This window comes from Brassica napus, chromosome A9 (genome assembly GCF_020379485.1).
Source record: "Brassica napus cultivar Da-Ae chromosome A9, Da-Ae, whole genome shotgun sequence".
Taxonomy (NCBI): Eukaryota; Viridiplantae; Streptophyta; class Magnoliopsida; order Brassicales; family Brassicaceae; genus Brassica; species Brassica napus.
In genome coordinates, this window is record NC_063442.1 from 2,132,015 (window position 1) to 2,144,861 (window position 12,847).

The 12,847-nt window shown below is 34.2% G+C and overlaps 3 protein-coding genes across 4 annotated transcripts; all 3 read left to right on the forward strand.

The window, feature by feature from the left end:
* Positions 1–1,787: 1,787 nt before the first annotated feature.
* Positions 1,788–3,903, forward strand: LOC106428857 (LOB domain-containing protein 25). Of its 2 annotated transcripts, none has more exons than XM_013869604.3 (2): positions 1,788–2,137; positions 3,273–3,903. In XM_013869604.3, the coding sequence occupies exon 2, from the start codon at positions 3,288–3,290 to the stop codon at positions 3,681–3,683; it is 396 nt and encodes a 131-aa protein (XP_013725058.1). In that variant the 5' UTR covers positions 1,788–2,137; positions 3,273–3,287; the 3' UTR covers positions 3,684–3,903. The 2 variants fall into 2 exon arrangements, with proteins under 2 accessions (XP_013725058.1, XP_013725057.1); XM_013869603.3 differs by having other exon boundaries at positions 1,808–2,125.
* A 3,277-nt stretch (positions 3,904–7,180) lies between these two features.
* Positions 7,181–8,342, forward strand: LOC106428808 (oleosin S2-2). The gene is made up of 2 exons (XM_048739304.1): positions 7,181–7,429; positions 7,751–8,342. The coding sequence occupies exons 1-2, from the start codon at positions 7,286–7,288 to the stop codon at positions 8,171–8,173; spliced, it is 567 nt and encodes a 188-aa protein (XP_048595261.1). The 5' UTR covers positions 7,181–7,285; the 3' UTR covers positions 8,174–8,342.
* A 1,945-nt stretch (positions 8,343–10,287) lies between these two features.
* LOC106428875 (chlorophyll a-b binding protein 2.4, chloroplastic) lies at positions 10,288–11,524 on the forward strand. Its single transcript, XM_013869624.3, has 2 exons — positions 10,288–10,543; positions 10,801–11,524. Exons 1-2 carry the CDS (start codon positions 10,398–10,400, stop codon positions 11,450–11,452), a joined length of 798 nt encoding a protein of 265 aa, XP_013725078.1. The 5' UTR covers positions 10,288–10,397; the 3' UTR covers positions 11,453–11,524.
* Positions 11,525–12,847: the final 1,323 nt, after the last annotated feature.

The window sequence follows — 12,847 nt, forward strand, 5'->3', positions numbered from 1 at the left end:
GTGGTTGCCCAAAGGAGATCTGCCGACCACGAACCGAAAATGATGTATCTTACATCATTACATCAGAGTGTGCTTGACGAGAAATCTAGAGGATGAAGAGATATACATTCCACCAAAACCGAAATGGGTTGATACAATCCCAAACCGATTGACATATGATACAAAAGAAATGAACCGAAATCGAAAACAACCATATCAGCTGGTGGTTGCCCAAAGGAGATCCGCCGACCACGAACCAAAAATGATGTATCTTACATCATTACATCAGAGTGTGTTTGACGAGAAATCTAGAGGATGAAGAGATATACATCCCACCAAAATAGAGTGCTTAGATTCAAGAACAAGAAAAGAAAAAGACGATATGCTAACATTTAAACTGTTTTGTAAATTTTCTTATACATAGTATTACGTACTATTACTTACTTGACTATGCACCAATGTTTTTTTTTTGCTAAAAGTAAGGTCGGAAGCGAGCCAGAAAACTCGATATCCCAATTGTTTAATTGATAAGCAAACCTTACCGACTTTTAGGTGCATGCATATACATATTACATAATACATAATACATTTATTTTCTTTTAATATAAATATATAATTTAGCATACACACTCGGCTTCTCCTTTTCTTGGACGTCACATTGGATTTGTTTGTTTGGTCGACCCACATTGGCCTATTTATAAATACGATCACAGGTTAATATATTTGCATTCGCCATAGATACATGCGTATTCAAGTGCTTCATTCTTTCGGATCTGAATTTGGCTTTATGTTTTCCTTTTCGCTTTTCTTTCAGTTTCATATTATTTTCATACTTTCTTACTGAACAGTTGATAACTTTGTGAGATATCAAACAAAGTCAATGATTGATTATCTCATCTAATCATTGGTACAATCTACGCACATGCTACCAAATATTGCACTTATGGAATTTGGTATATATATTTATATATATTATGGAAACAATAATGCATTGGTACTAATCATTTTTGTTTGTTAAAGCATTTGGGTTTAAAGGAATACAAAATAGTTTGTTTGATTTAAGTAAAACAAATTAACGACTACTTTGTTCTGTAAAATCTCATAGGTTTTACGTTCTTGGTTCATATATTTAATGTGTGGGAGTCGGGACGTTCGATAAGTATATACATGGTTTAGTGATATAAACATTTGAAAAGAAATATTGCCAAAACAGTAATTGGTAACTTTTTTATTTTGCGATCATATATTTGTGTCTTATATTTTTTACTATTATACTAAAGTCTTATGATGTAAACATGTAAATTTATTAAAGATATTCATGTAAGAATGTAAGATTTTACTAATTTTAAAATTAATTAAAATGATACTGGCAGTATAGTATAAAGAAAAATGTTGTTTATAGAGATTTTATTTTATTAATTCTATAAATTTCGGCTTTATATAAGAAATTATGCACTATATACAACTTTTTTATATTTAGCATCTGCCTCAACTAGTAAACATCAGGGTATGCCAAAATATGAAATGAACACAACATTCAATTAATTGATTATTTAATTAGAAATTTAAAAGTGTCATATTTTCAGAAAGATGAACAATTATTATATAATGACGGATTCGCTCAGAACTATTGATAAATTGAGTGAATCCGGCATTTTATTTAATTGAATTTAAGTTATTTAACTGTCAATCAAACAAAATGCCAAATTCGTTCAAAAATTTTCAACAGTTCTGATGTCTTTGTAATTTTGTATTCCAAAATTATCAATTACTGAAAATTTATTAAATGGTGTTAAATTTTCCACAGTTCAGAGTTATTCTTTTTTAGTCCACTATTTTAGGTCCTCAATCAGTTGAGGCCAATTTGTCTTTTTGCAATTGCATTATATTCATATTCTTTCTCGCTCATACCACCAAAAATGCCTTTTGCCACTCTCTCTAACTTTCCCCTTAGAGATCCTCTTTCTCTCCAACTAGGGTTTCCTCTCTAAACACAACAAAAAGAATCCCAATAATTGAATTGAAAATCTCCTTGAGATTTTAAATCTCTCCTTCTTATAGTAAAGATACAAACGAGAGAAACAAAGAAGATCAAACCATTCTGGTTAGATATCTCGGGCACTTTCTCTTGTTGCTCCATTAAAAGGTAAGACCAAAGGTATTACATATTATATACTCAGTAAATTATTCACGCATAAACATAATTGTATAATATACATAGACTGTACTGCTATGTTGATTGGTTATTTTGAATTAGAGGGTTTAGATCATGGTAATTTGATCACTGATCTTGAGATTTCCAAGTTATAATTAGACGACCTTTATTTACAAAAAAAGTTACAGTTGAACTTGTAGTCTAGATTTCACGACTTAGATGTATTGAAGGTACCATACTCATAACAATAAACCTTAAGTATATATAAAGCAATTTAATTAGGTCGTAGATTCAAGAAACTAAACCAATATATAGAAGCGGAGAGATCTCAGAGTCAGAGAGACAGAGAGTGCTGTGATGATAAAATCAAGAAAAGCTGCTAAATTAAACGCCAAGAACAAAAATTCAACGGCAAGGGTGTTTTTAGGTTCGAATTAAAGAAAACGAGTAATCACAAATTTCCACGAACTTTTTTCTTTAATTGTCCAATGTTTTTAACCAAACTTGGTGGTTCACAAATACTCATGTTATTTAAAAAAAAAAGATATAGCTCTGGTGTATGAAACGAAAAAAATGTACATATACTTTCTTTAAAATTCTTATGAAAATTATCACAATTGAATTTAATTCATGTATGTGAAAACAAGTTGTTTTCGTATTTTGAGAAGTACATGATCGTTGAACAAAAAAAAGAGAAGTACATGATCCCGTCAGATTTTACCAACCAAATACTCTAGAACGTAAAAACTAATACATCTAGATTAACATCTATCCCAAAGGTAATATGTAAAACTGATTTATTACATAGGAATGTCTAGGATATATGTATATAGTGGCTTGATATGTGGTATTAGATGGTAAAAGCATTTCAATGCAGTAAAAACTCTAAGGGTAATGAATTTTGGGGGATAAAAGACATAAATAACATCATTTGTCATGTAACCACCTATATTGATGATGAGATTACTATCTCTACTTAGCTTTCTTACTAAAAATAATGAATTCTGAGGCTAAAAATACTAATGACTTCTTATGTCTTATAACCAACTATGATGACACAATCTTATACTAGTTAAATGAAAAAAATATGTATATGATTACATCTTTCTTTTTTTCATTTCCGCGACTGAAAATTCAGGGGATATAACCAAAAATGTCATCATCGTATTCGAACTACACAAACTCACCGTGCGCAGCATGCAAGTTCCTCCGGCGGAAATGCACGTCAGACTGCGTATTCGCACCATATTTTCCACCAGAGGAACCTTTAAAGTTTGCGAACGTCCACCGGATCTTCGGAGCAAGCAACGTGAGCAAGATCCTCCATGAAGTGGCCCCGCATCAACGGGAAGACGCGGTGAACTCGCTGGCTTACGAGGCGGAGGCACGGCTAAAAGATCCAGTGTATGGCTGCGTTGGGGCCATCTCGGTGCTTCAAAGAGAGGTCTTGAGGCTGCAAAGGGAGCTAGAGGAGACAAATGTTGATCTCATGAGATACGCTAGTTGTCTTGGCGGTGAGACGTCGGCTTATGGGGGACGTAGAGGTTGACTGGTCAACGGGATGTTGATTAGCGGCGGAGAAGTATAAAGACAGAGTGGATGGTTGATGTGATGTAAGTGATTAGGATATCTTCGTATGTATGTGTATGTAAATGTATTTTATGTATGTGTATATTATATACTTATGCGTATGAAAAAAAAAAACTTATGCGTATGTGTCATTTAAATTGTATATATCTTTTACGTGGGAGGTCAAAGGATTTTCTGAATACGGTGAAAGGAAATAATTAATTGATATATGTGATTGTGTTGTGTTGGGTTCTTACTTCTTAGCTATAGGAAGATAGTAAATTTCGTTTTTAGTGACAAACAAACAAAAAAGCTTGTTTATTTGCTTCTCCCTTGTTTTTTTGCTGATTATTTTTCTTTTCTGAAACGCTTCTCCCTTGTTAAGAAAACTAATCAAGGTTTCTTATTCTGCTAACAATGAGATGATTTAATTGGTTAAAATACTTCTGGCTGAAGTTAGGTAGCACATTTAGCAAAGTATTTTGAGGTTCTACAATGGGCTCATGGTCTTAGATTGAGTATGTGTGTGTAAATGTCAGCGAAGCAATATTTATATTATATGATATTTAAAAGCTTATATTTTAATGTCGATATTTTTGAATAGACTCACGGGAAAGCAAGCTAATAATTAGTTGTTTGATTACACACGCTAGTCACTGGTCAGAAACATCATTTGCTAATATTCTAATTTAGTTGAGCGATTATATAAATTTTGTCGACATAAGGAAAATTTTAAATAAATAATCGATTGCTGAAAACATGAAGTTTACTACCTTTACATAAGCATATCTTCATAGGGAATCTCTTTTTAAAGTCGGTCCATTTTTATTCATGTCATTTGGCGGCGACCTAACAATCAAATTATTCACATACAAATTAACTCACCAAGAAGGAAAGAACCCACTCCTAATTCTTTTTGGATAAACTACGACTGATGATCATTTAAAAAAAAAATAAAGACTGAGTATAATATCCAAAAAAATCTTTAAACCACAAGTTTAGATATTCATCTTAAGTATAAAGAGTGTTCTAGTTTTGTAATCAATTCCATTTTTATGACAAGACATTACCAGAAATAAAAAATTAAAATTATAAGGTGAAAATGTTTTATTACAGAATAAATCATCCGTTTAGATTCTAGTATAAAGAATGTTTTTTAATGAATGATTTAAATATTCACTCAAATCCCTTTCATATTATTTAATTAAGTTTTTCTTAAAAATAATAATTAAGATTAAATTATTTTAATAAATAAAAATCAATGTTACTTAAACGGCAATAAATTATCTTTTTAACTCTCAATGTTTTTTCATAACTATATCAATTCATTTAATAAACATAGACATAAGGAGTGATTGGTTGGACTATAAAAACTGACTTTAGCTTTGATTTTTATCTACAATATCTAAATCATCAATCATGTTTTATCTTGTTTTTTAAAGCTACAAAAAATAATAAAAATGACTTTAAAACCCTTATTTTTGCAAGTCCCATCTTTTTTAAATGTAAAAGATATTTTGTTGTAGGAATCAATTTTAAAGCTACATCTTTTACAGTTAAATAAAAAAAATTTACAAACTAAATTCTACAGTAAAGTTTCTACAGTTATAATCCAACCAACCACCCTATAATATATTTTTTTCTATTGCGCAAATGACACCACCGAGAAAGATCAACTTGTTTATACTTTCATATTTTTAAAATTATTTTCCTGTGACAAAACTAATATTATATATTGAAATTTTGGCTGTGAATTTCTTAGTATAAAAAAAATTAACTAGGCTATGTAATACAAAATCTAATCGGTTGTGTAAATTATTTACATGTTATATTTATAATGTATAAATGTACATACATATGCTATATATATATATATATATATATGTATATGTCGACTTCCACGCTTGGATTTCCATGTCGACTTCAGGACAAGTGGATTCAGGATTATGTTCAGACACGAGTCAGCCTCAGAAACAGTAACTATGAGGTACATTTTCTGCGATCATCATTTCATTTTAACCTTTTTATTTATCAGAACATGTTATTTATTATTACACTTATCACTGTCTACTACAGAAATATGATTGTTCTGCCATGTGATATATCATCTGATATTGCACATCTTTAGACTTTTCCTCAATTATTCCCTTCCATTTTGTTCATTCTCCTCCAGTTCTCCTATATTTTTCTTTGTTGCCATAATTACAAAATGATAACAAATCGTTTACATCTTGAAAATAATCCACAACGTAGGGAATTTCAAAGGAATATATCTAATTTATTAATTATTTGTCACGGGTTCACTCCATTTTTTTACTATTTAGCATTTAGACCACAAAAAGTTTTCAGGGAGGAGGTGGCCGTGTTAGTGGTATAAATTAACATTTAAACCAAAAAAGAGAGTTTGAGATCAGTCTCATCGTTAGAAAGGCGGGAGGGAGCACACAAAAGAAAACGTAAAACGGGCCATACATGGGCCCAATTGTGGAACATAGGAATGAGAGAGAAGTTTGTCATCTCATTATCAAGTAGCAGTGGACCACCACTAAACCGCCAACAGCTTAGAAAGGTCCAATAACCAGAAATGAAAAAGCCTTGTTCTACGGACGACGTCGCTTTCTTTGATTAGACAACTGTAAGTAAAAAAAATCATAACGAGTGTTCAATGGAAATTGTCAATGAGAAACCCTAATGGGAATTTTCAATGAGAGTTCCCGATGAGCAATCGCGATAAAATTCTCACAACAAATATCTCAATTATATGTATATATAAATATTTATGTTTTATTAAATGAATTTTAAAATCATGAGAACTTTTTTCCATCATTTTAAATGAGATACTTGGAGAAATGGTTCTTGTGATTTTAAGAACTGCCGGTTTAAAGCCATTGGGCCACCATAGTATGCTCGTGTTACAAAAGCGATCAAACCATGGTTCCAAACGATGGACATTTTGAATTCTCCGGTTGAGTAGTTATTGTTACTTCTGCTGCATTGTCCATGTTAGGCTAGCGACGTAAACTAGTACTACTAATAGAATCGTTGATAATTACATTGCATGCGGCTACGGCCGAGTATAAAACATATATAATCTTTTGTTTAATAGTAAGATAGAGTTGTATGTTGGACTTAAATTTGGATTCGATATAATAATTTAAACTATTCTGTGAGCGGGTAACACAAGTAGGATTATTTATTTGTAGCTGTTTTAAAAATGATCAAACAGCAAAATAAATAAAAGGGAAACTTGAGTTTGTCATACTGCATCTGGATGCATTAAGGTGAGAGAGTATTTGTATAAACCGAATGTATATAGTTTGTTTTTATTTGAATACGGTGGGCGAGAAGAACAAAAAGATGATCAGGCAATGAATGAAACTTGGAAATCATGCAAAGCCACACCTCTACCTTCACCACATTCTTACGTGTCCTCTTCTCTTCATCCCAAATCTCCTTTTTACTACAAAAAAACATCTTTCAATTCCATTTATATATGTTCTGCTGCAACAACAACTTCTATATATCTCATCTACCACTTTTGTGATCTCTTAGAGTTTGTAGTTTCAAATCATATCAATCGATATGGCGACTGTGGAAAGGCGTGTGCAAGTCGACCCAACTGACAAACGAATTCATCTTCAGCCGCAGTACGAAGGTGATGTCGGTTATGGTTATGGTTATGGTGGTCGTGCTGATTACAAGAGTAGCGGCCCCTCCAGTAACCAAGTACTTTTGTGTTCTTCTTTTTAGCCTTTTTTTTCTTTTCTTTTCTCTTATATGAAACTCATGAGCTTAGAACTTCAAGTCCGTTTCATTAGTCCATAGTGTTTTCAATTCTTATATATAATTCCTAAAAATTAGGATTTAAAATCAGAGTTTGCACGATAGCACCACTTACACGTGTATGTATGCATGCATGTATATATAGGATCATATATTCATATATCCAGTCCAGATGGTCATGGTTTGGATTTATTACAATTTGAGTTCTGAGGGTCTAAATAAACAACTCAATAAATAAACTCGAGTTAATCGACATACATGCAGATCGTGGCACTTATAGTAGGAGTTCCCGTTGGTGGCTCACTGCTAGCCTTAGCTGGACTCACTCTAGCCGGCTCAGTGATAGGTTTGATGCTCTCTGTTCCGCTCTTCCTCCTCTTCAGTCCCGTTATTGTCCCGGCCGCTATCACCATCGGGCTAGCTGTGACCGCAATCTTGGCTTCTGGGTTGTTTGGGCTGACGGGTCTAAGCTCGGTCTCATGGGTCCTAAACTACCTCCGTGGGACGAGTGATACGGTTCCGGAGCAATTGGACTATGCTAAGCGCCGTATGGCTGACGCAGTAGGCTATGCTGGCCAGAAGGGAAAAGAGATGGGTCAGTATGTGCAGGATAAGGCCCATGAAGCACATGATACTAGTCTGACCACTGAGACCACTGAGCCCGGCAAGACAAGGAGGCACACATAAAACTGCGGGCTTCTGTTGGACAGTCGATTATGTAATTTTACTTTCGTGTCCCAGTTTCTTCCTTCTAGAATCTTCTGTCAATATGTATGTGTACGTTCATTTTGTCATGTCAAAATAAAAACAGCTGTGAGTGAAATAAGAACGAAATAAACCTGTTATCTTTTCTTTATTTGGGGATAACGAAATGTCTTAAAATACTATTAGTCTAGAAAAAAAAAACAATTAGTCTAGACTCTAATGAAAATCTATAGATAGAGAAGAACTTAAAGTGCTATCTAGTATAGATCCAATGCTAAAGAAGAACATATATAATCATGTTTGAGTCTTGTAGTATTCCTTATGCTGAACTCAATTTAACAGTTAAACAAAACTTGGCGGATTATGGTATATACATTAGTGGTTAAGGGAACTTGTTGAAATGTCAGATGGCATTATAACCGTTATAATGATTCAAGCAGGATTATATTAGTTGCGTTGATTGTTATGCTATATATCGGTTCTTTGACTTATTATTTACACATTCAATGCTCGCGATAGACATGCAAATCTTTCTGCTAATCTACAATAGGAGTTTAGTTAATTATAGATCATTCTTTGAACCAAGGTACAATTCCTCTCGTAGTATATGGTTCCCGACAAAACAACTTATCATTTGAGCATTTTGTTTAGTTTTCTTGTCATGGATGTTCCATCTATATGGAGATTAGATTACGTCTACACCAAGTTACCCTTCTTTCAGAGAAAAAAACATGAATATTTTCTCAAACACCTCAACTTTGGTTCGTTAAATAATTGTAGAACCTGGATTTAGTTCTTTAATAGAGTACACTAGCAGAATCATATATCCTTCCAAAATGTTCTTCCGTCTACACTAGAAATTGATCATTAGTCCCCAACTTATTCCTCATTTCACCAGTTTTTCAAATCATGATTTTTTCTCAATTTATTTATGAACTTATCAACTATATTCTTACTCAATTACTGAAATTGACTTTTCCATGAGCACGTGTGCTTTCCAGCAAAAAAGTTCTCACAACAAGAAACTCAGGCTGATGTATTGCAATTTGGAGATCTTCCCAAGGAAACAACTCATAGCGAAGAGTGCTTCAGTTTTTCATTAGCTCACGCAAGCGAATTTTGATGAACTTCTAGCTAGCTTTTATGGACAAGTTGTCTGAAATGTCCAGATTCAAGGCACTAGAGCGGAGCCTCTAGTAATGTCTGCTTTGTCATCCCTTCTCGGTTTCTAGAAGGGATAAATTGTTTGACGATCTCTTTCTTTGTAATCTCTTTATCTTCAGACCAAGTGTATACTTATTATCTGAAGATAGCTCACTGAGAGTCTCTTTGATGGAAGGGTCTAAGTCACTCTGAGCCAGTGTCTCGAAAAAACTTCTCTTTATTCTTCAGAATACATCACAGAGATTAAAAAATGCATAGAGTTGTTTTTTGCTGTATTATCCGTACCATCTCAATCAGAACTGGTAAAATTGTGAAGGTGATGCATAACATTTGTGTAGCCTTCAGAGACCATTTGTCTTTTGAGTTTTGACTTTTGAGACACAGCTTAGCCATGATAATGGTCATCCCCTCGTTCCTTTTAAGATAAATTAAACTGTATGATTTTTTATATTTAGTTGACTAATAATTTCTGATGTAGTTTTTTAACCTCAAATAAAAATTTGTCTTATCAAAATGTTACTTTTTGGAAAGGGCAATGAGAATATGAATAAAATGAAGATTTTTTTTAAAAAAAGGTCTTATCATCGCAAAATCTCAAGCATAGCCAATAGAAAAGAAGATAAACCTCATGAATGTGTAGGAACATTATCAATATCCTCTATGCACAAGATCTTCCACTGCCACGTGGCATATCCATAGCCTCTAGCAATATGTACAATATGAATCTAGTCAGTAGAAATCTAAACCAACCAATCAAAACTCGCTGACGTGTCTACCTCTAAGCACAAAATCTTCTACGGCCACGTGGCGAAACCATAGCCTCTAGCAATCCCCTCCACAATGTGAATCGAGTATGTAGAAATCTAAACTAACCAATCAGAACTCGGTGACATGTCCATATGCTAATCTCCATCAAGATAAACACCTTTGGATCTCTATTATAAAATCGAACATACATAACATAACACCAACCATCTCATCTTAACTTTGCCTGTTTCTCTCTTTCATTTGTGTTCTTGTTTGGAGTTAAAGATATAAAAGAATGGCTACTTCAGCTATCCAACACTCCTCTTTTGCTGGCCAAACGGCCCTCAAGCCCTCCAACGATCTCCTCCGCAAAGTCGGAGCTTCCAACGGTGGCCGCGTGGTCATGCGTCGTACCGTCAAGTCTACTCCTCAGAGCATCTGGTTCCTACACCAATCTTCTCTCTATTTTTCATTTTTTTTATATTTTTGAAAAAGTTTTTGGTTATAAATATTAAAAATAATTAAAAAGTTTTTTATAAGTATTGCGTGGTTCAAGATATTTTTTTAATCTGTTTAATTTTCCTTTAAAACTACAATATATTCAGATTCGATTGAGGTTAGTTTATACTTTATATATTCCTGAATTTGATATATATACATAGCTAATCACCAAACATATAATTTTGTACACAACATAGGTACGGACCAGACCGTCCCAAGTACTTAGGTCCATTCTCAGAGAACACACCGTCGTACCTAACCGGTGAATACCCCGGAGACTACGGCTGGGACACCGCCGGTCTCTCTGCCGACCCTGAAACCTTTGCGAAGAACCGTGAGCTCGAAGTAATCCACAGCAGATGGGCAATGCTAGGCGCTTTGGGCTGCACCTTCCCAGAGATTCTCTCCAAAAACGGAGTCAAATTCGGTGAAGCCGTGTGGTTCAAGGCAGGTTCCCAGATCTTCTCAGAAGGAGGACTTGACTACCTCGGAAACCCTAACTTGATCCACGCGCAAAGCATTTTAGCTATCTGGGCTTCTCAAGTTGTGCTAATGGGTTTAATCGAAGGGTACAGAATCGGAGGTGGGCCCCTTGGTGAAGGTCTTGACCCGCTTTACCCGGGTGGGGCGTTTGACCCGTTGAACTTGGCCGAGGATCCAGAGGCGTTCTCGGAGTTGAAAGTGAAGGAGCTAAAGAACGGTCGGCTTGCCATGTTCTCTATGTTTGGATTCTTTGTCCAAGCTATTGTTACTGGTAAAGGTCCGATTGAGAACTTGTTTGATCATGTTGCGGACCCTGTGGCTAACAATGCCTGGGCTTACGCCACCAACTTTGTTCCCGGAAAATAGAATTTGATCGGATTAATCATGTAATTTTTTTTTTATCTTCAATTTTTAATGCATGGATAATACTTAAATCTCTTGCTTTAATGTGCGTGGTGAAAGAAATATATAAACCTACCAAACAAAACACTGCATGAACATTCAAAATGTGTGCCGTTTGTAGATTCTAACACCATTTTCGTATAGACAAAAGCAAGTGTCCAAGTCCAACTATGTCTATACAACAGAAGTCGGAGTTGTTATAAAATCTAGTAACTGAAAAACATAGATCTACTAACACAAAGACCGACTGTTCTTGGAAGGCCAAAAGTAACAATACACATTTTTTTGGTCTTCTCTTTTCTCTGTTTTCACATTCTACTATCCAAAAAGGTGGGAAAACTTAGATATATATATAGATTTTGCTACCAACCAATATTCTCACGGATTAGCTAAAGAGCCTAAACTTAGATATATATATATATTTCGGAGAGAAGATCACTAATACCAAATCCATCAAATAAAGATTAATCTTCCTCACCAATTTAAACATTTATCTGTTCTTCATCGGTTTCCGACACTGCAACCGCTTCAGAAGCTCCTTCGATGGACTCGTTGTTACCTTTATCGTTGCCATCGTCGCTTTCTTTGGTCTCTTGTTCTTCCAAAGTATTGTCGTCTCCAGAGACATTTGTGTTCTCTGGTTCTTCTGAAGAAGAGGCTTTGACTTCATCTCTTGGTTTTAGGTGCACTTGTCTTTGCTGCTAAGGTGGTCATGAGAAACAGATGGAATGTTACTCCTATTGTTGCTTTGACGTGTTACCCACACGAGACGCAACATGTGTTCTTGCCAACACTTTGCATTAGCGAACTCTTTCTCAGTTGCGCTGCGTTTGTCTGGTGATGGCGTTTTAACACTATTTGTTGACGACTCCGTTTAGTTTGGATTTGCTATCCCAAGAGTTTTTAGAGTTTAAGAATTACCCAATATTTCTGTTTATTTATGTTTATGTATCCATATATTCTTGAGTTATGATATGATTAAGCCCTCATCTTTGATTACCAAAATAAAATAAATTAAGCCGTCATCTGTGTTTATTTATTTTATTTTCTGGATGTTTTTTTGTTAAGAGACCGTTAGTATTTACTTTTTTTTTTTAATATTCAGCTTTAATTACGTTGCGATTTTTGAAGTAAATAACCATTAAAATTAAACCGTCTAAACTTGGAACGTCAAAAGAACTTTGGTTAGTTGCTTCAACCGAAGAAATCCGAGGATGTAAAGTATGAACCAAAAAAACTATGGTAGAATATTTGTAGTGGGTTAATACTTGTATTTGTGTCTCTTTTAATAATCTAAGAATTTTTTTAAAGATAATCTTAATAAAAATAATAATACATTTTCCTTGCTAGGATTTCCAT

Coding starts and splice junctions, on each gene's coding strand:
- LOC106428857 (XM_013869604.3), top strand. CDS start 3,288: ATGTCATCATCGTATTCGAACTACACAAACTCACCGTGCGCAGCATGC.
- LOC106428808 (XM_048739304.1), top strand. CDS start 7,286: ATGGCGACTGTGGAAAGGCGTGTGCAAGTCGACCCAACTGACAAACGA. Junction 7,430..7,750: donor GCGGCCCCTCCAGTAACCAA/GTACTTTTGTGT, acceptor ACATACATGCAG/ATCGTGGCACTTATAGTAGG.
- LOC106428875 (XM_013869624.3), top strand. CDS start 10,398: ATGGCTACTTCAGCTATCCAACACTCCTCTTTTGCTGGCCAAACGGCC. Junction 10,544..10,800: donor TCTACTCCTCAGAGCATCTG/GTTCCTACACCA, acceptor TACACAACATAG/GTACGGACCAGACCGTCCCA.